Below are 25,261 nucleotides of genomic sequence, written 5' to 3' on the forward strand. Positions count from 1 at the left end.
TAGAAAATTTAAGTCAGGCACTGTTAAACTGTAATTCTTAAAACCCTAGGGGAGCTGTCTGTGAAGTTATCAGGAGTCTAAAATTTGTTTCAGTTTCTACAATTTCTATTTGGAGTTGTAATTGAGTTTTAATTTCTTTATTAAATTATCTGAATGTCATTTTCTGACAACTAAGAAAACTAATAGCGTTTTTTTAATCTCTTAATGTTCACTTTGGAGTCAGTCCATAGTTTTTAAAGGTAAATTCTGCTATTCCAATTTATAACTATAATCTCAAAAGTATTTGTTTTAATAAGTTACCTACCTTGCTAATTCCATAAAAACTAATGCATCTCTAAGAGATACAGGCATATCACTGCTTATTTGATTTGTTGGTGGTTTCTGCAGGTCTACAATAAGCACACCATCTTCTTCTCTAAAAACTTTCATTAAAACAGCCTTGTTATTTACCATTTTCAAAAATTCTACTTTAGCTTCTTCTCCCCAGCCTTCATTCTGTGGAAAAAGTAAAATTCCGATGTACTTAGTAATTATAATTAGTGCTAATGGTACAATACTCTGGATTTATCTTTGGTTTTGTTTTGTTTGGATTTGGCTTTATACAACCAAAGACTGCAAACTTGAGCAAAGGGACTCAACCATAGACACTAAACAACAGCTATGGTCACAAACCCAAGGCCGGTGCTTATGTATGCACAATACATGGATTTGTGTGTGTGTGTGTGTGTGTGTGTGTGTGTGTGTGTGTGTGTGTGTGTGTGTGTATGAGCTCTATGCCCAATATGGGGCTTGAACTCACGACCCCAAGATCAAGAGTCACATGTTCTGAGCCAGCCAGGTGCCCCTAGACCTTTGATTTTATGAACAGTCTCAAGGTGTCCATAAGCTATTGTACTTTAGAATTTAGTTTCACCTCTGAATATTAATACGAAGATTATAAATATTCTAAAATAAAACAAGTATTGCATAGTTTTTTTTCTCTTAAATGACAAATTCAAAAGGTAATTTTGAAAGTATAATGGGAGCCATGTAATGCAATCAAGATATCTGTAATCATCAGTTAACTGAGTTTCTGTTAACTAGGAATATAGGAGGTACATGCTACTTAAACAGTAAGGATAAGTATTCACTCATTTAAAAAAATTTTAAGTTGATCTTTGAATCTTTAAGTCCCCCCCACCATACCTAAAGTAAATTTTAAGAGTTAAAACTACACATTTCTGGTGTTAAGTTCTTTATAGATTTTAAATATTAATCCCTTATCAGATACATTATTTGCAAATATCTTCTCCCATTCAACAGGCTGCCTTTTCGTTTTGTTCATGGCTTCCTTTATTGTGCAAAAGTTTTTTATTTTGGTGTAGTTCCAAATATGTTATTTTTGCTTTTGTTTCCTTTGCCTGAGGAGACATATCTAGAAAAATGGTACCCTGGCCAATGTCAAAGAAATTACTATGTTTTATTTAGGACTTTTATGGCTTCAGGTCTCATATTTAGGAATTTAATTCCTTTTGTGTTTCTATTTGTGCATGGTATGGGTCCAGTTTCCCAGCACCATTTATTGAAGAGACGGTCTTTTCCCCATTGTATATTCTTGCCTCATTGGTCATAGATTAATTGATCTTATAAGCATGGGCTTATTTCTGGGTTCTCTATTCTGTTCCATTACTATTTTGATTAGTATAGCTTTGTAGTATATTTTGAAATCTGGAATTGTGATACCTCCAGCAGAGCTGTTGAATCGCTCTGTTGTATACCTGAAACTAATGTAACTGTGTGTGCCAACTGTGCTCAAATTTTGAAAAAGCTACATGTTTCTTAAAAAATAAAACCTCTTTCTAAAGGTTATAAAATTAAAGCCAACTCAGAAAGTGCCAAAAATTACAAAAGACAAAATTTAAACCAATTTTACCATTTTGAGGAAAACACCGCGTGTGATATATTTCCTTTTACTTTTTATTTATTCATTCTTCCAAACATATGTTGAATGCCTACTATGTGCTAGGTAATCTGCTATGTGCTGGGAATACAATGATGGGCAAAGAGACAGACTCCTGCTTTCATAGATTTCATAATAATGTAACAGTTTAACATATATTCTTACACACAATTCCTGTGTGAGTTGTTGAGTCTTGCTGGGGAATAGACAATGCAAGTAAATATGCAAGTACTTATGCTTAAATATTTATGAAATTTTTCCTAAATACTGCAAAGTAATATGCGATATGGGCTACAACTAAGGAAAAAAGTGCCACAAAAATAGTAAAGAAATGGAAACTCACACTACACTATATTTAAAAATTTTTCTCTCCACATCTGACTCAAATTTAGTGGTTTATTTGGATATTTCATCTATCATTCCATGCATATATGCTTATTCAACTCAATTTCCCACTAAGAATATTTCTAATTATGGAACCTGAAGTTCATTTCCTTTTTTACTGGCACTGATAGTTTATTATGCAAAATGTACTTACAAGACAATTGGTGCCTCGAACTTACACTTTGCAATCTGACTGGCAATACATAGCTAAAATTGGAATATTTAGCCCCCAAAGAAGAAATAATTTAAGTCTCACTTACCGAATTCTGTGGAACAATGTCTTTCAATGAGCATGGCAGTGCTAACGGCTGGATGTCTTTCAGCAGCTCTTCAATATACGGTTCAGACTTCCTAAGAACTAGGCATAAGTCATTTATTACTATATGCTGCTCAGCAGTGTGTTCTGATCTTGCGTGGATATCACCAACTCTAGAAGAATTCAAGTGGTATTTATTGAAAATAATACTTGAAACACAAATTTGCTTTCCTCCATAAAAGGTATGCATTTCTTTTTTTAAAAATATAATTTACTGTCAAAACAGGTATGCATTTCTAAGGATAGTCTCCTTAAGCTGAATCTTCCAGAAAGTTATATTCTGATTCATACTTACTGCATAGCTTTAACCTAGTTTTTATAAGTACAGACATTGATTTTTCTCTATAGAATTAAATCTCAATTGACTTAATCTGAATTGTCTTTAATATTTCTATTTGGCTTAAATTTAAAGGGGATAATGATGTCCTCAAACAGAAATCTATTTATTTATAAAGCTATGACCATTAGATAGTGACCATTTTATAGTTAATAGTGGTCCTTACTATAGAAACATTTTCAGTTTTATTTTTATTATTTTATCATTTTTATTTTCCTAGAAGACTGAGAGAAATATTTTTGAATACCTACGGTTAGACACTTTGCCACTTCAATATGCACTGATAAAATTATAGAAGTCTGATTTAAAATTTTACTGAGTCATCCTGCAGCTAATTGTAATACTTTATTTAAAGGAAATACTTTTGTGCATCATTCCCTGTTTTGAAGCAACACAGAAAAGTACTTAAGTTTGGGTTACACCAAAAATCTCCTTTTACTGGCTCCTCACCTAGTAATATTGATAAATGATAATACTTCACTAATTTAGTAATTAGTAAAACAAATTATAGAGCCAAATTATATGCCTTAGAAGTGAAGAATGATAAATTACTCCTCTCTATCCCCATTTTCAATTTCCTTTATTCTTTAGTATCCCACCCCCATGATCAACAGGCCAGAAACATGTAACAACTATAAAACATCATACCCCGTAACAATTAGGACTTCAGAATTTCCAAAATCTACCATGAATATTTGTATTAGTGCAACTTCACGGACTGAGAATTTGGTTGGACTACAAAATTTTCTATTTTCACTTTCTATTGGAATTAATTCAGTGATAGTTCCTCGACACCACATTCCATTTTCAATACTGTTGACAAATATTCTTGCACCTAAATAATGAGGAAGACAAATCATTATCAGTATTTATGGAGAAAAATACCTAATAAGCTCTAACTTACAACACATATATCAGTTTCATCATGAAGAAATCTTAATTGATTTATTTACTGAGGACATATACATGTCAGGTGCTATGAAAAAAATAAAGGTAGTATACTATGACAGTTTCTGTTATATAGCTAAATAGGGAGCTAAAAAAAGGTTAGCAGTCTCTTATTGAAGACCTATGTTTTATGAACTATACCAAAGATGAATGAGACCATCCTGCCATCAAGAAGCTCAAGAAAGAGGGGCGCCTGGGTGGCGCAGTCGGTTAAGCGTCCGACTTCAGCCAGGTCACGATCTCGCGGTCCGTGAGTTCGAGCCCCGCGTCAGGCTCTGGGCTGATGGCTCGGAGCCTGGAGCCTGTTTCCGATTCTGTGTCTCCCTCTCTCTCTGCCCCTCCCCCGTTCATGCTCTGTCTCTCTCTGTCCCAAAAATAAAAATAAAAAAACGTTGAAAAAAAAATTTATAAAAAAGAAGCTCAAGAAAGAAAAAAAGATGGGCAAATGACTGTACTTACAACAATAAAAATTTTCTATCCATGCGTGTGCACACATAGAGGTACAGATATATAAATGCTGAAATCTGTAAAATACTTTGGGAGCATAAAGGAAGAAACAATTACCTTCTCTTGATAAAGAGGAATGAAAGTAAAGAAACAATGAAAGGTAGTATGTGACATGCCAAAATTAAATACACACTGGGAGTTCAGAGAAGGGGAAGATGAACCAAGGACATAGCAGCAGAGGAAGAGCTTTGGGAGAGATCAGATGAATTACAAATTAATAACCAGGAAAAAAGGTCAAGAAAGAAGGAGGCCTGAATTTGAATGCTCACTATGATCTCAGTGATGTTCTCAGTACATTACGTTTGGATTTACTTACTCCACACAACAACCCTATGGAGATGGTGGCAAAGAGGTAGGAGGAGAATCCAGGTAGTCTTAGAGTCCATCCTCTTAACAACTAAGTTACCTATCGGAGATAAACCGGTAGATCTGACCACTGATTATATACAGAGGGATCCTGTATAATCCCCTCTGGACGTGCTAATAAAAATAGGATAGTTGAGAGGCACATTAGGGCAACCTTTTAATTTTAGTTCTAACCAAAATGTTTATTTGGCCTAAAGATTATCAACCTTTCTCTTATGTCGATGTACCACGTAACCAATTATTTTGGCTTAAAGATTATCATCAACGTTTCTCTTATGTCGATATACTACATAACCAATTATTCTTAGTTTTAAACTATACACTATTAAACCATTCTTTTAAGTTTATTTATTCATTTACTTTCAGAGAGAGAAAGATAAGGCACATGCGTGAGAGGGAGAGAGGGAGAGAGGGAGAGAGGGGGAGAGAGAGAGAGAGAGAGAGAGAGAGAGAGAGAGAGAGAGAAAATCCCTGTACTAGTGCAGAGCCTGATGTGGGGCTCGAACTCCCGAACCATGAGATCATGACCTGAGCCGAAATCAGGAGTTAGACACTTAACTGACTGAGCCATCCAGGAGCCCCAAACCATTCTTTTTTGATAGGTAAGTTAAAAGACTATAGAAGACATTTGTTGTCCTTTGCAGTGAAGAGCATATGTAGGAAAAAGGAACAAAAGGATATCCTCCTGAAGTATCATTTCACATTTCTTCCCTTATCACTCATTACTCAAAATATAGGTACTTAAGTCATGCAAATTTATTTGCCTTGAAATAATAATTGTCCTTAATTGAAAACAATGAATGAGTTTTTGGCTTTTTTAGAAAATTTTCTGAATCTAAGCTGAACTCTTTCGGACATGTATTAAATTTTAGAGAATTACTTGTAGCCATAAAAGTTAAGTTTAATACAACATTTCTTTCTTCTTAGATACTTAACAGTTAAAAGTTATCTAAAGTTAAAAATTACTATTAATTTTTGTCAGGAGTATACAATAATCCTAATTTTTGAATATTCTGAGAAGCTACACAGATAAGCTGAGAGTTAGTCACACTTTTAAAGTACTATATAACTAAACAGGTAATACTTTTTGGTATTATACATAGGCATTGATTGCTATTAATAGATGGTTTTCTCACTCTGTTAATAAATCAAACAAATAATAGCTTCGTCTTATTATAATCAAATTTAGTCAATGTATTATAAGGAAAACATCTGCAATAAGACCCTAAATTATGGCAAATTACACAAACCCTCAGTGTGGGTACCCTCAAAATATACTACCCTCTGTGGGTCCTAGGAAACAGGTACCGGTGTTCTCCTGCATCTCATTTAAGTGCTTAATGACATCCTCAATATTCACATGTGGACAGCAAGGGACTAATAGCTACAGTACAAGGAATCGTGTTAGAGGCCAATTTTCCCTGGAGACAGGGAAGCAAACTATATAACCTGCGACGGGCTTTGTAATTTAAAAAAATAACTCCTTTCACTCTGTAATTGAGGTTTTATATATACTTCACTCAGCAGTCAATATTTAGCTAACTTACCTAAATAAAATTATATCACTACAAAACTTTTAAGTTTATTTTGAGAGAGAGCCAAAGAGAGCACAAATAGCAGAGGGGCAGAAAGAGAGGGAGAGAGAGAAACCCAAGCAGGCTCTGCACTGTCAACGCAGAGCCTGACACAGGGCTCGATCACACAGACTGTGAGATCCTGACCTGAGCCGAAATCAAGAGTCAGACACTCAACTGACTAAGCCATCCAGGCACCCCTCTTATAAAACTTTTATGCTTCTGGAACAAATCTGTATTATAAAAGGTGTATAAGGGTTAGCCTATAAGGGTTGGCCAAATACTATATAATATTTACATAAACTTGATATTTTAGCTTAGAGTAATATTTCATTACCTAGCTCCAAAAGGTCTGAAGGATCAAGGTGTAAACTCTTATTGCAAAACTGATCGACCTTCTTTTCCAGTACTGTTGCATCTTTAATTTGTGAATACTTCCGGACATAAAAGTGGCAAGGATGTATTACATGGCTTACAAAAACTAGCTCTGGAGAACCTAGATAAGAATATTTAACCCATATTAACAAATCATAAGTTAGGAATGAATTCACAAAAACTGAATGCAATATCCTCTAAAAGAATATTAAGTGTCTTGTGGCATTGAAAACTCTAGAATACTTAAGCCCCACAAAAAGAAGTACAAACCCAAAATAGTAACTAGACTGATAAAGTTCCCACTATCAACATTAAATCCTTTAGCATAACCTGAACTGCAACTATTTTATTTTACATGCCAGGTATGTTAAGTGGAATTGTAGTTCACGTGGTGGTTAGATGCTGAAGTCAAGATATGCTATAACTCTACCATATTACAACAAAACATCAGTTTATTTATGGATATTTTGGAACTCAGAACTCCATTGATATTAAATAGACTTCTTGCATATCCCAAAAAATCCTGTTTATACTATATCCAAAGAACTAATAATTAGCTCATAGATACTCTGAATCACAAATCTTACCTGGCTAGAAAGGGGTGAAAAAACATCTGGGCAAAACCAAATACTAAGCACCATTTAGGGGAAGAGATATATGTTTTGGTGGAAGCTGGGGGTGGTAGTGAGGGTAGAATAAAAGAAAAAAATATTCTGTATACAGCAGTAATGAAGCCAAGTGTAGCTACTGAAAAGATGTTCAGAATATAATGTTACAAAAAAAAAAGGAATTAAAAGAACAGAACAGTGTGCACGGTGTGCTATGTTTTTGTATAAAAACAAGTTAGAAAAACAATATATGTGTATTTGTATATGCATAAAGAAACTGTGGAAGGGAAAGAAGGACCGAATGAAATGGGAACAGTTAGGTAAAAATTTCACAGTATTTTAATATATAATTTTTGAACAATGTAGATGTTTCATTTAGTAAAAATGTTTAAAACTAAAAAATTAGGAGGAGTGGAATTGGAGACAGTCAAGTATAGACAGATGATAAAAACTGAACAAATGGATCACTTTATCCAGTACAGATCACAAAGAATAATATCCATATTGAATATGGGGTAAAGAGATAAATATGTGTAACTGGGGAGACAGTTGACAGAAGTGTTATAAATTTCAGAAACATTTTTGCCAATAACAGCCAAAACCTTTAATATTCAAAAGGAAGAAGTTTTAGTTGATAGTAATATTCATTTTACTCACTGCCTTCATACTATGTAAGAGTTACTTTACGTACAGCAAACTCCACAACATCAAGTTCAGAGTTGTTAAAGTACCTGCTTTTAATCCAAAAGCGGAAGATGATTTTTTCTGAAAAGGCTTTTTTGGATCTCTAGGTGTTTCCACAAGATAATCTGTCAAGCGTGCTTCATCAAAATAGGAAATAAAGGCAATTGTACTAGTTTTATTAAGTTGACAATGGTATACTACTGTTTAAAAAGCTGTACTTGAATTGGCAAAATACTGGTATGGTAAGACTCCTTGTTATCAGTAGGTAAAGTCATAATAGATTTCTTAAATCACTGAGATTTCAGTGATAATAATACAATGGAAACAACTGAAAACATGCTCCTTTTTTTTTTTTTTTCATTCAAAATGTCATTCTGCAGAATCAACCAATGAAACAGACTGAGAAGTGATGGATAACAGATCTCTTAACTCACTGAGATTTCAGTGATAAAAATACAATGGAAACAACTGAAAACATGTTCCCCCCCAACCCCCACTTTTTCATTCAAAATGTCATTCTGTAGAATCAACCAATGAAACAGACTGGGAAGTGGTGGGTGGAAGAGAACTAAAATGGAACTTGAAAATGGTCCTTAAGAAGACCAGTAATATAACTACACAGTAGTAGTAGTTAATGGGGAGAATACAACAGTGTAAATCTAATCAAAGTATTATGATACATTGAAATGTTACAAAATAGATGCTATTATATTCATGACAGATTTTATTTCAGATTATGTAACAGGTTATATCTTTAAAAAAATTTTTATGGGGCGCCTGGGTGGCGCAGTCGGTTAAGCGTCCGACTTCAGCCAGGTCACGATCTCGCGGTCCGTGAGTTCGAGCCTCGCGTCAGACTCTGGGCCGATGGCTCGGAGCCTGGAGCCTGTTTCCGATTCTGTGTCTCCCTCTCTCTCTGCCCCTCCCCTGTTCATGCTCTGTCTCTCTCTGTCCCAAAAAAAAAAAAATTAAAAAAAAAAAAAAATTTTTATAACATTATATCTCAGAACAAAGATTTAGGAGAAGCTATTCTTTAAGGACAAAGACATGAGATCGTTTCTACAAGTATCTTCATTTTTTATATAAGGTTTATGTGTAGAACACCAAAAAGTCAAATACTTCAATTAAACCAAACATTAAATTAACATCTTAGAGTTTAGATTATTGCATTAAAAATAAAAATTATCCTAACTCTGGAAAATGTGAAAGCAGGGACAAGGAATCAATGGATGTTAACTCATAATGAAGGAGGTATAAGATAACAGCACTATGTTTCTATTAAGTATAGGGACTAATTTTGTTTCTAATTACAGACACATTGTTTCCTTGCTTTTGTATTTTCACTCACTTTCCAGGTTTTCTTCAATAATTTCTTCAATTATCACATCAGGGCTAGATCCCATCTGAGGCAGAATAGTAATGGTTTTAGGGGATGGTGTTGCAACAACCTCTTTCTGTGGCTGGAAATCTTCTGCTTCTAAATGCACATCATTGGTTTCCCATTGCAAAGAACATGGTGGGGCTTCATTAGTTAGGAAAGACACATCAATCTTTTTCTTTTCTTGTGATGGGTATGTATCATGACAAGAAAATTCCTTTTTATGATTATATTGCTTTTGAACATTCTGTTCCATTTCATTTTCTTGGGGATTACGTCTGTTTAAAAAATAGACAACTATTAAGAACACTTGTGATGAGCACTGAGTGTTGTAAGTATGTGATAGATCACTAAATTCTGTACCAGAAACCAATATTACATTGCATGTTAACTAACTGGAATAAATAAAAGTTTGGAGGAAAAAAATACATAGGCATATGGCTACTTTAAATTGTTTCATAAATTTTTTATATCTACAGTCAAGTCATTTCCTATTCACATGACAGTTAATAAGGTGACACATATAGGAGTGTCTGGGTGGCTCAGTCAGTTGAGCATCCAACTCCTGGTTTGGCTCAGGTCATTATCTTGTGGTTCATGAGTTTGAGCCCCACATCAGGCTCTGTGCTGGCTGTGTGGAGCCTACTTGGGATTCTTTCTCTCTCCCTTCCCTGCTCATGCTCTCTCTCTCAAAATAAATAAACTTAAAAAAATACCATGACACATATAAAAAGGTAAAGCTGTATAGGTGCCTCAGAAGTATCTTTTACATAGCCTTACTGATGTATAATTTGCATAACATGAAACTCAATCATCTTTACTAAATTTACAGTTGCGCAACCATCACCATAATCTAATTTTAGAACATTTTAATCTAATTTTAGAACCCAGAAGGAACTTTTGCCCATTCCCAGCCCTAAGCAAACCTAAGGTTTTTTTTTTTTTAATATGAAATTTATTGTCAAATTCGGTTCCATACAACACCCAGTGCTCATCCCAACAGGTGCCCTCCTCAATGCCCAGCACCCACCCTCAATTCCCTCCCACCCCCCATCAACCCTCAGCTTATTCTCAGTTTTTAAAAGAAACCTAGGGGTTTTAAAAGGTCAACAAGAGGTATAATCAATGAGAAGCTGAAGGAAAAAGTTGATACAGTCATGTCATAATCTTTTAGTCCTAAAAAACAGTGAATATAGGCTTAAAAAAATCATTTTGATTTGGCTTAGCTGTTTGATTTTAAATTATGGTTATTTCTTCTAATTCCCTAGCTTAAAAATAAAGTATAGGAAACAGTGAAGGGTACAATCCTGAACAGATCATTAGAAATCTCCACCTAGCCTAAAAACCACCTTTAGTCTGAACCCTTTGGGAGGTATTATTTGGTAGCCACTAACCTACAGCTAATCGTTTATATGGTTGACTCCATGTTTTTCTATCTTCTTCACATATCCACATAGATTTCGGCTATCAAATCTACAAGTATAGAAATTCTATCAAAGAAATGAGATAGAGTCTCAAAAAGCTTGTCTTTTAGTTAACCCATTACGAATTTAGCTTCATCACAGATCATCACTGAGAAAACATTTTAGGGCTGGAAGCAGATTGTGTTCTACATGGAAGACTACCTGACTGTGAAGACGGGCAAGGAGATCTTTGGCACCACTGGCATGTGGCCCAATGCCAAGAATAATCGCGACCTGGACTTCACCATCAATCTGGACTTCAAGGGCCAGCTGTGCGAGCTGTCCTGCTCCACTGACTACCGGATGCGCTGGGGCAGCATCCGGCTTCTGCCACCCTGGCCGGGCTGGCCCTGCACGGGCCCAGGGGCTGCGGCATTCTTAGGCAGTTTGGGGGCTCCCTCTTCCCTTCCTTCCCTCTCTCAGAAGGGGGTTTTAGGGGCCTGGGCTGGGAGGAGGGGGCACATCGTGACTGTGTTTTTCGTAACTTATGTTTTGATATGGTTGCATTTATGCCAATAAATCCTCAGCTGGGATGGGTAAATAAACAAATAAATAAATGGCATTTTAGGGGTGCCTGGGTGGCTCAGTCGGTTAAGCGCTGGACTCTGGTTTCAGCTCAGGTCATGATCTCATGGTTCATGAGTTTGAGCCCTGCGTTGGGCTCTGGGCTGACAGCACAAAAGCTGCCTGAGATTCTCTCTCTCCCTCTCTCTCTGCCCCTCCTCTGCTCTGTCTCTCAAAATAAATAAACTTAAAAGTAATTTTTTTAAATAAAAAAATAAAAAGCATTTTAGAAACAAGAACTAACAAGGCCAATTAGATTCAGCAATGACACATTATCTGTTTCTTCCAACAAAAGGTATGCTTTGAATACACGTTGAATTCAAAAGATATGTATATCTGAGGATATGTATATGTACACAACTTTGCAAACCACACATTCCTTTTTATAACAACTCTCATTTGACCTGGGATATTTAACACTGTCCACCAAGTCCAGTCTCAAACTCCTCCTTTGACTTCTAGAGCACCACTTGCTCCCATTGGTTCTTCAACCTCTGCCTACTCCTTCTCAATCTTGTTTTGTTTTGTTTTTGCAGGTTGCCCTTTTTCAGTTTTAAAATTTAATATTTTTCCAAGGTACTGTCCTTGACTTATGTCAGTACCGACTCTTACTGGGCAAACCCATTGTTTAATTACCACCTGTAATAAGTAGAAGCAGATTACAGTGTACTTTCTCTTAAAACAAGGAAAAAATTTAAGACTACTCTGAATTAAATTTAAAATCAAAACAAGATATATGCAGACTCTTAAAGAGACAGAATAGCTTTTGATACTAAAAATGTTCAACAGTGACAATATTCAAGTTATGGAAATATCTAGAAGAATGTATTCATTGCAAAGACTGATGATTACCCATGGAAGCACAAAAGTAAGGTCACAGACAAATATGGTACAGGGCTCCACACCTGGGGGAAGATGCCCTGAGCCCAAGGACTGGCACTCTAGACCTCTGGCAGGGTCTTTCCTCTGAGGTAAGAAATGTGCTATCTAAGCCTAATGCTACTAAGCTACTTGATTCATCTTTTCCCCTTTATTTCAAACAAGACTGCAAACAAAGAAATTTTTGATAATTTCTCTTCTTATGCCTGTCTGGACTAGAAAAGAATCCCAACACAAGTATCCTAGTCCCTGTGGCAATTGTATTTGTCCATTAAGTTAATAAACTAGCATTCTGGCTGAACTGGCATTCAGTTTTGTGAATTTGGCTTACAGGAGTTTACCTGGCTTAAAGCAGATCTGCTCATGTCTGTTCCTGACCTTTTAACACTGTGGGCTAAACTCTAGAAGGTAATGAATGTGATGCTTCCTGAGGGATGATTTCCCCTGGACACATAACACTTAAAATTGAATAGTATCAAAAGCTATTCTGTCTCTTTAAGAGTCTGCATATATTTATTTTCTTTCTTATTTTCTTTTTTTTTTTTTTTTTTTTTTAATTTTTTTTTTTCAACGTTTTTTATTTATTTTTGGGACAGAGAGAGACAAAGCATGAACGGGGCAGGGGGAGAGAGAGAGGGAGACACAGAATCGGAAACAGGCTCCAGGCTCCGAGCCATCAGCCCAGAGCCTGACGCGGGGCTCGAACTCACGGACCGCGAGATCGTGACCTGGCTGAAGTCGGACGCTTAACCGACTGCGCCACCCAGGCGCCCCTCTTTCTTATTTTCTTTCGGTGGGTTTCTAAACCATCTGTATTCTGACTAATCCTAAACCTAGAATCAAGTTCAAGACCTCTTCTTAAGTTTTAGCACATGTAGCTAACTGCTCTCTGGACATTTTCCCCCATATATCTCATCAACAACAGTAACTCAATATATCTACTATCCCCAACTCCCAAACTTTCTTCTTGTAGTCCCAGTCTTGGTGAATACCAATCCATCAACTTAATCACCAAAGCCAGGCCTGTAAAGGATGCTTCTCTTTCCCTCATTTATCACACTCAAACAATAAGTTTTATCAATTTTCCCTACTTAGCATTTGTCATATCTATTGCTCTCTAGTGATACTACCTATGTTTGGTTTCTCATCATTTGCTGAGACTATTGATACAATAGCCCCACTGATCCTTCAGCCTCTAGCCTCATACTCCTTTCCAAATAATCCTCTAAATAGCCACCAAAGTTATCTTTTTAAAACTCAAACTAATTATTTTATTTTCATGTTGAAATCATCTTTTAGTGGTTTTCAACTGTCTATAGCTGTGCTGTCCAATAGAACTTTCCATGATAATGCAAGTGTGGGACTGTCCAACATGGTAGCTACTAACCACAAGTGGCTACTACTGAGCACCTGAAATGTGCTAGTACAATTAAGGAATCCAATTTTTCAATTTTTTTTTAAGTAATCTCTACGATCAACGTGAGGCTCAAACTCATGACCCCAAGATCAAGAGTCACATGCTCTACCGACTGAGCCAGCCAGGCACCCCTCCAATTTTTTCTTTTAACTTTGTTTTAATTAATTTGTGCTTAAATTTAAATGGGCACATGTGGTTAATGGATACCATATTGGATAACATGGATGTAGAAAAAAAAAGTCCAAACTGCTGCACAGCATACAAAGTCTTCAGGATTTAGCTTATATGTATCGTCTACCAAGTGAAATTATATATGCAGTTCCCTGAATGCAGTATGTTATCTCACTGACCATACCTTTCTTTCTGTTATGATGCATCCCTTCTTTTTGATTGCCTTTCCAACTGTTAGTCATTTTTCATAGATAAAATTTTCCTTTTCCCAAATCGATTGTTACCACCAAAAATGGACCATTCCTTTCCTTTGCATCTCCATTAAATTCTGTATATATTACTATCATAGCAATTATTCACTTTATTGTTTACATATGTCATCCTCTACTTATTGTAACTTCTCTGACATATATAATGTTTAGCATGTTAGTGCTTAGAACAAAATCAGTGTTCAATCCTGTCTGAACGAATGAATCTCAAAGATAACTTTCACATATATATCATTTAATACTGATTCCAGGTCGTTTCATTCTTAAATATCTCACACAGAATTTAATGGATAGAAACTGTTGCCCTTTATATTATTTTACAGCTTTTGAATCATACGTACAACACATCAATTTTCCTGTCTCTTAGGTAATTTTTCTGTCTCTTAGACTCTATCAGATATTAATGGCATGTTGCCATTCTTATACTTACTTTGTTAAGCTCTCAAATTCAATCTTTCCCATATTGTTGAACATACAGATGATCTCACTACAATTCATATTCAACCTGAAATAAAACACTAGCATGTAAGTAAATGTTCTAATCCAAGTTTATTACTTTCTCTAAAAGTCAGCTGAACTGAACTATTACTTTCTATAAAAGTAAACTATTACTTCCTATACTTTTACTATTACTTTCTATAAAAGTCAGTTGCTGACATTAAACTCTAAAAGACAGAACATTTTTAAATGCTCTAATACAAATTTGTTACTTTCTTTAAAAGTCAGTTGCTGACATTAAAAACCCTAAAAGACAACAATTTTTTTCTTTTTCCTTTTTTTATATTTAATTTTTAAAATTTACATCTAAGTTAGTTAGCATATAGTGCAACAATGATTTCAGGAGTAGATTCCTTAATGTCCCTTACCCATTTAGCCCATCTCCCCTCCCACAAGCCCTCCAGTAACCCTCTGTTTGTTCTCCATATTTAAGAGTCTGTTTTGTTCCCCTCCCTGTTTTTATATTATTTTTGCTTCCTTTCCCTTGTGTTCATCTGTTCTGTGTCTTAAAGTCCTCATATGAGTATTATGCTAAGCGAAATTAGTCAGAGAAAGACAAATATCATATAACAATTTTTTTCTAATGTATAAGTTACTATTACATTATATGGTTGTTAATTTGGGAAACATTTGTGACCCAAATTTCAATTTATAATTGCTTGCTATTTAATAAATCTAGGCTCTAATACATTTTATACTTAATTGTTATGTTCTCCTGAGTTATAACTTCTTACCTGGGAGAATTCCTTAGTTTTAGAGTGCTAACTTTTAACAATTCACTCTCAAATGTTAATTTCAAAGTACGGATAATCTAGAATCAGAAGAGAAGTGTTACTCAGATGTGAAATTTTTAAAAAATAATTATCGTTAAAACAAATTAAGATTTTAGAATTAAAACTATATCCTTTAATAAGTGTTTTACTAATTAATGTGTTCAAGGTTTGATTTTAGGCATCCAATGAGAGCAAATCAAGTGTTTATGAATTTTTTCCCTAACGAAATTTAAAATCTTTTAGATATAAATAACAGATAACAACAAAAGACAGTAGTTAACAAATAGAATATAGTTATGTAATCACAGAAAATTCTGATCAGATTCACTCTGCACCTGCACTGCTATCCTCAAATGTCTTTTTTGCCTCATCTTCTTAATGAATCTAACTAGGGAGAAGACCAAATCTTATCACTTTTTTACACCTCCTAATGCCTCATGTGTAATACAACTGGAGAGAGGCCTGACCAAGTAAGATGGTGGCAAACTCTTCACCCTTCACTTATAGACTTTGAAGGCAGATAAACCAATGGCTTCTATTTTATACCTCAGTTCTTCCCAAACACATGCTTATCTGTGGGAAATGAGGCCATGAGGATTCAAAGACAATAGAGTAGGATCTATATCCAAAAAGAGCAAGGTAGAACTCAGAAAAAAAAGATCAATGGTTAACCCTGTCTTGTCAAACAATCTCATCAGAAACATGTTTTTATTTTTGCCCAACTATGCTCCCTAGGCACCTGGATAGATGACAGGACATACTGGACGCACCCTGTCTCTTGACTTGCATATTTGGAGAGGCAGGAAGAAGGGGGAAAAACCCTGAATGAGATCTTTAAGTTAAATTTTATTTTAGAGAGAGAGAAAGCAAGCAGAGCATGAGTGAGGGAGAAGGGGAGAGAGAGAGCGAGGGAGGGAGGGAGGGGGGGAGAGAGAGAGAGAGAGAGAGAGAGAGAGAGAGAGAGAGACTTTTTTTTTTTTTTTTGAGAGACACAGAGACAGACACTCTTAAGCAGGCTCCATGCTCAGCACAGAGCCCAATGCAGGGCTTGAGACTGTGACCCTGGGATCATGACCTGAGCCCAAATCAAGAGTCAGACGCTCAACTGCCACCAGGCGTCTTTTGAATTAAGTTTTTACAAGCTGACAGACATATCTAAATTCATATCATGAAAAGAAAAACGAGTCCCATTAAGTTTGCTGCCCTTATATATCCTCATTTTTTATTCAAATGTCTTAGGAACATCAATTTTCAACTCAATGTCACCCTACTTGCTTTCAGATTGTGTGTTATAAAGACCTTACTGAACCATTTCCCTAACTGGTAAATAACAAAAGGCTAAATAAATTAATGTTTGTCTTAGAATTCAAACTAAGAATTGAGGCCAAATAAATTAGGATAATCTAAAAATATATTCTTCTTAAGTCTTAAATAGTATATTCCAAAGCATGTAAAATAATACACTTCAGAAATAATTTATATTATGATCTATTAAAATTACCTGATTCAGGTCACAATAAGTCCTTAAAGAAGGTGCTGATTTTAACTCTCTTGCTATCTTCATAGCTGCAGCCAAATCATTTTTTTTCTCTTCAATGTAGCTTTTAGCCATTATTACATCTGACAGATAATCATCTGTATTTCTTACTACTTCTTCACACAGGTTCTTTTTCCTTCATATAAGATCCCAAAATTATTTTACAGCATTTTATAAATATGCATATGAAAGTAAGTCTATAGTACGTGAGTAGTAACAAAAGGGTAATTTCACTAGTTTATGAACATGGTAAATGAGGCATTCAATTCAACTGAAATGTATTACAATTGAAAACTATGTATGGATAACTACAGAAAAAGCAGGATATAATTATCATGTCACAGAATTACAGAAGACAGACCCGAGATGATTCTACCTAAAAGAGAAATCCTATCTTGTAATCACTTGTGCCATTTCAAAGACCCATTTGTATTCATTTCTCAAAAGTGATGTGCCTTCACATTTTAAAATTTCCATCAACACACACATAACACATAAATATACAATAAGATTTTATTTTTTTATTTTTGTAAATGTTTATTTATTTTTGAAAGAGAGAGAGCATGAGTGGGAGGAAGAACAGAGACAGAGGAAGACACAGAAATCGGAAGCAGGCTCCAGGCTCTGAGCTGTCAGCACAGAACCTGACACAGGGCTCCAACCCACGAGCTATCAAAGAAAAGCTCTGGGCCAGATGGCTGCACTGGTGAATTCTACGAAAAATTTAAAGAATTAACAACAATCCTCCTCAAACCCTTCCAAAAAATCGAAGGGGTGGGAACACTTTCTAACTTATCCTAAGAGGCCAGCATTATCAAAGCCATATGCAGACACTACAAGAAAACTACAAATATGATTATTATATGCAAAATCCTCAACAAAATATTAGCAAATTGAATTCAGCAGCATATTAAAAGGAGAATACATCATGACCAAGTGGGATTTATTCCTACATTGCACAGATGATTCAACACATGAAAATCAACTAACGTTAATACCACAACATTAATACCACAGCAGAAAGAAGTGAAAATCCCTACATGATCCCCTCAATCGATGCAGAAAAAGGATGACATAGGGACACCTGGGGGGCTCAGTTGGTTAAACGTCCAACTTCAGCTCAGGCCATGATCTTGCGGTTTGTGAGTTCGAGACCTGCGTCAGGCTCTGTGCTGACAGCTCAGAGCCTGGAGCCTGCTTCGGATTCTGTGTCTCCCCCTCTCTGTCCCTCCCATGCTCATGCTCTGTCTCTCTCTGTCTCTTGATAATAAATAAGCGTTAAAAAAATTTAGAAAAAGGATGACATATTTCAACACCCTTTCATTATAAAAACACTAAAAGAAACAGGAATTGAGGGAGATTACATCAACGTAAAGGCTATATATGAAAAACCCACAGCTAACATTACACTAGTTAGAGAAAAAGCTGTCAGTTCTTCACTAAGATCAGAAACACGATCAGGATGTGTTTTGGCCAATGCTATTTAACATATTATTGTTACGTTCTAGCCAGAGTAGTTAGGCAAAAAATAAATAAAAGACACCCAAATTGAAAAGAAGTTTAAATTATCTATTTTTGCACATGACATGATTTTGTATGTACAAAACCCTAAAGAGGCCATAAATATACTAGCAGGGCTGATAAATGAATTTAGCAAAGATGTAGGCTACAAAATCAACACACAAAAACTAGACACATTTCTATACATTAACAGTCTGAAAAGGAAATTAAGAAAATAATTCCTTTAACACAAAACACAAAAGAATATAGTTAGGAATAAACAGACAAGGAGGGAACAGTCTGTACACTTATACACTATGCCGGATTACTGAAAGAAATGAAAGAAGACAAAAATAAGAGGAAAGACATCCCACATTCATGGATTGGAAGACCTAATATTGTTGACAATACCACCCAAAGCAATCTACAATGCAATGCAGTCTCTATCAAAATCTCAGTGATGTTTCAGGCAGAACAGAAAAACCCACCCTAAAAAAGTCATACGGAATCTCAAGGGACCACAAATTGCCAAAATAGTTTTGAAAAAGAACAAAGTTGGAGAACTCACACAACCCGATTTCAAAACTTGCTACAAAGCTATGGTAATCAAAAAAGTGTGCTACTGGCATAAGAACAGACAGATTGATGGAACAGAGATCCCAGAAATAAACCCTCACAAGATATGGTTAACTGAGTACTGACAAGCATGCCAAGACATTCAACAGAGAAAAAGCCGTCTTTTCAACAAATGGTGCTGAGAAAAGACATCCACATGGAAAAGAATGAAATTGGACCCTTCTCTCATACCATACACAAAAGTTCACTCAAAATCAATCAAAGACTAAGTGTAACAGCTAAAACTGTAAAATTCTTAGAAGAAAACATAGGGCAAAAGCTTCGTAACATTAGATTCAGTGATGATTTCTTAGATAGGACACCAAAAGCACAGGCAACAAAAGAAAAAAATAAATAGAACTTTATCAATAACTTTCATGAAAAGGCAAAGAGTGAAAAGGCAATCCACAGAATGGGAAAAAAGTCTCTGAAAACGACAGATCTGATACAGGATTAATATCATTAATGTATAAAGAACTCCTACAACCCAACAACCCAAAAACAAAACAAATAATCCAGTCCAAAAAAAGGACCTGAATAGACTTTTCTTCAAAAAAGATATATAAATGAGGAATAAATACGCATGAAAAAATACTCAACATAACCAACCAGTCATGAGGAAAATGCAAAAAACCCACAAGATTAGTGTTTCATATTCATTAGGATATGATTATTAAAAAAACCCAGAAAACAACATTGTTGGTGAGGAAACTGGAACCCCATGTACTACTGGTGGGAATGTAAAATGTATAGCTACAGTGGAAAACTTTGGTGTTTCCTCAAAAAGTTAAACATAAAATTATCATATGGCACTAAACTGCACATTAAAAAATGACTAACAAGGTAATCTTTGTTATGTATATTTTCCACCATAAAAAAGTGTAAAATGCATGCACATGACTTGTAACTTAAATGTTATAATTAACGACCACATGTGATATCGATAATACCAATATGGCAGACTAAAGAAATCAACCTATTTCATTCATAGTATATTGAAGACTATGTCCGAGGCATCCTAATGGGATTAAAAAAAAAGAAAAAAGCACTAAGAGTCCATGGACAAATACTGTTACTAATTATATTACTTTTGGCATGTTGAAACTTTTATGATCCTATTTCTTGAATTGAAAAATGTGATTAAAAATTGGAGGCACCTAGGTGGCTCAGTTGTTTAAGCATCTGACTCTTGGTTTTGGTTCAGGTCATGATCTCGGCTCAGGTGGTGATCTCTGTTTGTGGGATCAAGCCCCATGTTGGGCTCTGCTCTCACAGGGTGAAGCCTGCTTGGGATTCTCTCTCTCTCTCTCTCTCTCTCTCTCTCTGCCCCTCCCCTGTTCATGCTTTCTCTCTCAAAATGAATAAATGAACATTTTAAAAAATTTAAAAAAAAAGAAAAATGTGATTAAAAATTATTAAAGATCAGTATTTTTGCATCCTTTGGATAAATACTTAGGAGTGCAATTGCTGAGCCATAGGGTAGTTCTGTCTTTATCTTTCCAATTTGAAGGGGCACATGAACTCCAATATTTATAGCAGCACTTCAACAATAGCCAAATTACAGAAAGAGCCCAAATGTCCATCAACTAATGAATAAAGAAAATGTATTATGTATACATATATACATATACTATATACATATATATATATATATATACACACATATACACACGTATACATACACATGGGTGCATATATATATATATACAATACCACCACATATATATATATATATATATGTGTGTGTGTGTGTGTGTGTGTATGTGTACACATACACGGAATATTAGGCATCAAAAAGAATGAAATCCTGCCATTTGCAACAACATGGATGGAGCTAGAATGTATTATGCTAAGTGAAATAAGTCACAGAAAGACAAATAATATATGATTTCACCATATGATTTTGTTAAGAAACAGATGAACATAGGGGAAGGGAAGGAAAAATAAGATAAAAATAGATGGAGGCAAATAAGACTTAACTATAGAGAACAAACTGAAGGTTGCTGGAGGTAGGGGGTATGGGCTAAATGGGTAATAGGCATTAAGGAGAGCACTTGGGATGAGCACTGGTTGAAGAATCACTAAATTCCACTTCTGAAACCAAAACTACATTATATGATAACTAAATTGAATTTAAATAAAATTTTGAAAGAAAAAAATTAAAGATCATGTATATCAGAGTTTTTAAAGTGATGGATATGTAACTGTGTGGTATGTCTAGAAATGAGTGTTAGTATTACTTTCTCTGATGCAAATAAACAATGAAAAATGATAGAATGATGTAGAAGAAAAAGCATGTTTGCATTTTTCAAGTAAGCAAAATTCTGCAACATGGATTCAGATTTTTAAAACAATTTTCCGTGCTGCTTTAAGAAAGAAGCTTATTTAAGTTAGCTTTAGAACCAGATGGCAAATAGCCAAAAAGTTTTTAAAATGTACAAATTGTTCTTTGTTTTCAAGTTGTAGACATCAACCTGTAGGAATCACCCATTACCTTCCAAACTCATTCAAAAGTTACTCATTACTTCAATTTATACAAAGAAATAAAGTAACAAGCTAATGTTAAAAACTTCAGTTTCATTGAGTTTCTATTTTTTTTTTAAGTTTTAGTTATTTATTTTGAGAGAGACAGAGACCTAGTGTGCTCAAGGGAGGGTCAGAGAGGGAATCCCAAGCAGGCCCTGCACTGTCAGCACAGAGCCTGATACAGGGCTCAAATCTAGGAACTGTGAGATCATGATCTCAGCTGAAATCAAGAGATGGACACTTGAGCCACCCAGGCACCCTGAATCTATATTTTTAAGTTATTACCTGGAATCAAGAGAAGTAAAAAGTTGATCAAACTGTTTCTCCAGAACCTCTATAAGACTGACTGTTTCTGCTTTTGTTTCACTGTGTATGTGTTCAAGCATCTGGAAAGAACATAATACAAAGACCTAATTTGGTATTTTTATTCTATAGAAATATAGAAACTGTTTAAATAATTTTAAAAGTAACAGGTACTTATTAGACTTTTCAAAATAACAACACAAAGGAGATTAGGTGATAAAAATGGAATAAATTATAAGGTTCCAACTTTAAATCCTGTTACTTGTCATCAAGATCACACCTCTGTTGACACTGAGTACCAATAAACTGGCAAAAAGGCCTAGAAAATCCACTACGTTTTCTAAATTTCTTATTCCTTTTTATCATTACAGGAAGAGCCACTCTGGATAGCTGAATTTGTCTCTGGAAGGATTCCTTAAATGAAAGAACCTTAATATATAATATTAAAAAAACATACTTGAGTTAAAATGTTAACTATTCCACATCTTTAAACTTTTTGACAAAGAATTGTTGCTTAAGATGTATGACCCATTTTTTTTCCTTCCAATTTCTCCCTTTTAGAATAGGAACAGCAATCCCATACCTGTACAACCAATGTTGGAAAAACTGAATCATACCCTGAACCCCAGCCATACCTGATTTAGAAGATATTTAGATTAGATTCTGGTCTTAGACTTGATGCTGAAGGGATGGGGTGAATGTATTTTGCATGTGAAAAGGACATGAATCTGGAGGTGGGTTTCAGAGGGCAGGCTGTTATAGGGTGAATTTTGTCTGCCCCCCTCCCAAATTCATATGTTGAGGTCTTAACTCCCACGTCTGCTATACTCTTTTGATTGCCTTGGTTGTTAATTTGTTGTTATTAGGTGCTTAGGAGTTTGCTTTTGTCACCAAGTGAGTCTCTCTCTTGGGGGATGGAGTAAGGAAGGAAAGAGAACAAGGCTCTGTGTTAGGGTATTCAGCTGAGTAATACGCAATGTTAGAAAGATGATCTACGATACTTTCAAGACAAACTTCAGCTCACAGCAAGAAAGAATCATGGTTCCTTAATAGTGCTCCAGTTTCAGTAGGCTGCTAGCACAACAATGCTAAGAGACCAATCTCAGCAGGCCATGGGAGTTTTCCATTCTTTTGTATGTTTCTCTACCATTAGATTATCCTGTTCAATAACTCAGTGCTAAGCTCCAACTTCAGTAAAAAAAAAAAAATCCAGATGAACACATTTAAAGAACATGCCTTAATTCACAATAGGCTTTAATCATTCAAAATGCTTACTTTAACAGCAACACTTAATTGTTCAAAATTATAGCCCGCTATCTTCAACGCTTCCTCAATTTCTTCTTCTGCAGTTTTACTTTCCTAAGAAGGGGAAGGGGGACCACATACAAATATAAAAATAGATGCTTAGATACACTGTATTAGTTGCAAAAACATCAAGCTACAATTTTGGTTACAAAAGCAACAGACCACCATAGAAGTCTGAACATAATAAAAACAACACTTTCAATCCTACTTACCCAGAAATTCAAAACCATTAACATTTTAGAGTTTTGATTATGGTATTCCAGATTTTTTTAGAGACCTTTTTTAAAAAAATGGAATATTCTGCAACTTAAAACTATTTTGAAAAAATTATCATGGCAATAAATGCACACACATGTAAAAATTAAGTTTTTAAAGAAGATTATAATTTGGCTATGTTAAAATTTAAACTTGAAGTAAAAGATAGCAAAATTAAGTGCTTTCTCCATTCCCCAGATCACCAAAGTTCTCTTTAATGATAGTATTTTGGAATTTATTCTATTTCTAATCTTAAACTAAAACAATACATTATTTTACAGTAACAGGTAAGATTCAATCTTCCAACAATAACATCACCATCATCATCATAGCAAATGTTAGGCCTTTTAGCTGCCATTAAAATGATTTGAAAAATCACCTTTAGAATTTAAAACCTGTACTTTATACAAGTTTCATGTAATAGGATTCAATAACTAGGTTCAAAGGGAACCTACATATGGTTAAATGTCAAGAACACTACAGAGTTGGTCAAAGGAGAATGGGCTGCCTTAGGAAGAAATAAGAATTGTTCAAGCATAATTATAATAAAACAAGAGATTCAAGTAAGGAGTATAGGTTTACCGCTTACCTTCATGCTTCCAAAAAATCTATAATTATAGGAACCTTGAGAAGAGACAAGAATTAAGCTACCAGAAACAAAGTAAAAATGTTTGGTTTCATCTTACTTCATAAGCAACATTTTTTCATACCGCCATTACAGTTGAGGAGTTCAAAATAGTCTTGTGTGTGGATGTTGAATGTTCCAAACCAATAGTTAGCTGATCAGTAGTCTTTTTAAAGTCCTGAGAACAATTCCTTATCCTGAAAAATGTCAAGTACATTATTTCAGATACAACATTAATATAACAGTTTTAACCTTCTATTCTCATTTTTACTGTCCATCAAAAATAATTCATATGATGTATTACATAATACTAACATGTACTGTTCGTTCTCAGTCATTTATAATAAGCAAAGAGAGAAGCGATGGCTAAACAGGCTTTCATATAAAACTTAATTTTAACCAAGAATTCAACTTCTTAGCAAATCCCTAAAAATAAGAGCTTACAGGGGCGCCTGGGTGGCTCAGTCGGTTGAGCGTCCGACTTCGGCTCAGGTCATGATCTCATGGTCCGTGAGTTCCAGCCCCGCGTCAGGCTCTGTGCTGATGGCTCAGAGCCTGAAGCCTGTTTCAGATTCTGTGTCTCCCTCTCTTTCTGACCCTCCCCTCTTCATGCTCTGTCTCTCTCTGTCTCAAAAATAAATAAATGTTAAAAAAAAATTAAAAAAAAAAAAAAAAAAATAAGAGCTTACAGTATAAATTGTGCTTTAATCTCCTAGTTACCTCTCCTTACCTGATTATTTTTTGGTAGAGGTGTTGATAACCACTGAACTGCCTTTAAGCTCAATTACTTATATACAAATGCCAGCTATTAATAGAATGTACTCACAGGCCTGGATAATTTACAAAAAGGTAATGAATTTACCAGGTAAGTTAATGTGAAAAGAAAAAGTTCAGTTTCTTATCTACACATGCTAGACTTTTTGCCTATTTTATTTTTGTATCTCCCTATATTGGCTCACATATAGTAAACTCTTAGGTGTTTACTTAGTCATAAGCCTAAGATAGTTTACGGAAGAAATTATGTTGTTTAAATATGTTACCTTTACAGAAAAAATAGACAAATTTTAAACATTCAATTACTTTGAAAAGTGAGTATTCATGTTCTTGAAAACATGTGAATACATTAGCCCCAAGAAGTCCATTTT

The 25,261-nt window shown here is 35.0% G+C and overlaps 1 protein-coding gene across 2 annotated transcripts in view; it reads right to left on the minus strand.

Annotated features, from left to right (window-relative positions):
* The window catches only part of RNF17 (ring finger protein 17), a 115,353-nt gene that overhangs the window by 69,526 nt on the left and 20,566 nt on the right, over nucleotides 1-25,261 (minus strand). Inside the window, exons 4-15 of one of the 2 annotated variants that reach the window (XM_058690610.1) lie at nucleotides 24,202-24,313; nucleotides 23,207-23,290; nucleotides 21,914-22,014; nucleotides 16,952-17,123; nucleotides 15,412-15,488; nucleotides 14,610-14,684; nucleotides 9,387-9,694; nucleotides 8,086-8,175; nucleotides 6,709-6,867; nucleotides 3,625-3,811; nucleotides 2,584-2,752; nucleotides 305-495 (exon numbers count right to left, since the gene is read on the minus strand). In XM_058690610.1, the coding sequence (XP_058546593.1) occupies nucleotides 305-495; nucleotides 2,584-2,752; nucleotides 3,625-3,811; nucleotides 6,709-6,867; nucleotides 8,086-8,175; nucleotides 9,387-9,694; nucleotides 14,610-14,684; nucleotides 15,412-15,488; nucleotides 16,952-17,123; nucleotides 21,914-22,014; nucleotides 23,207-23,290; nucleotides 24,202-24,313 (1,725 nt within the window). The remainder of the gene's footprint in view (nucleotides 1-304; nucleotides 496-2,583; nucleotides 2,753-3,624; nucleotides 3,812-6,708; nucleotides 6,868-8,085; nucleotides 8,176-9,386; nucleotides 9,695-14,609; nucleotides 14,685-15,411; nucleotides 15,489-16,951; nucleotides 17,124-21,913; nucleotides 22,015-23,206; nucleotides 23,291-24,201; nucleotides 24,314-25,261) is intronic. The other variant, XM_058690618.1, reaches the window with a different exon arrangement.

Source organism: Neofelis nebulosa, chromosome 1 (genome assembly GCF_028018385.1).
Source record: "Neofelis nebulosa isolate mNeoNeb1 chromosome 1, mNeoNeb1.pri, whole genome shotgun sequence".
In the NCBI taxonomy this organism is placed as follows: Eukaryota; Metazoa; Chordata; class Mammalia; order Carnivora; family Felidae; genus Neofelis; species Neofelis nebulosa.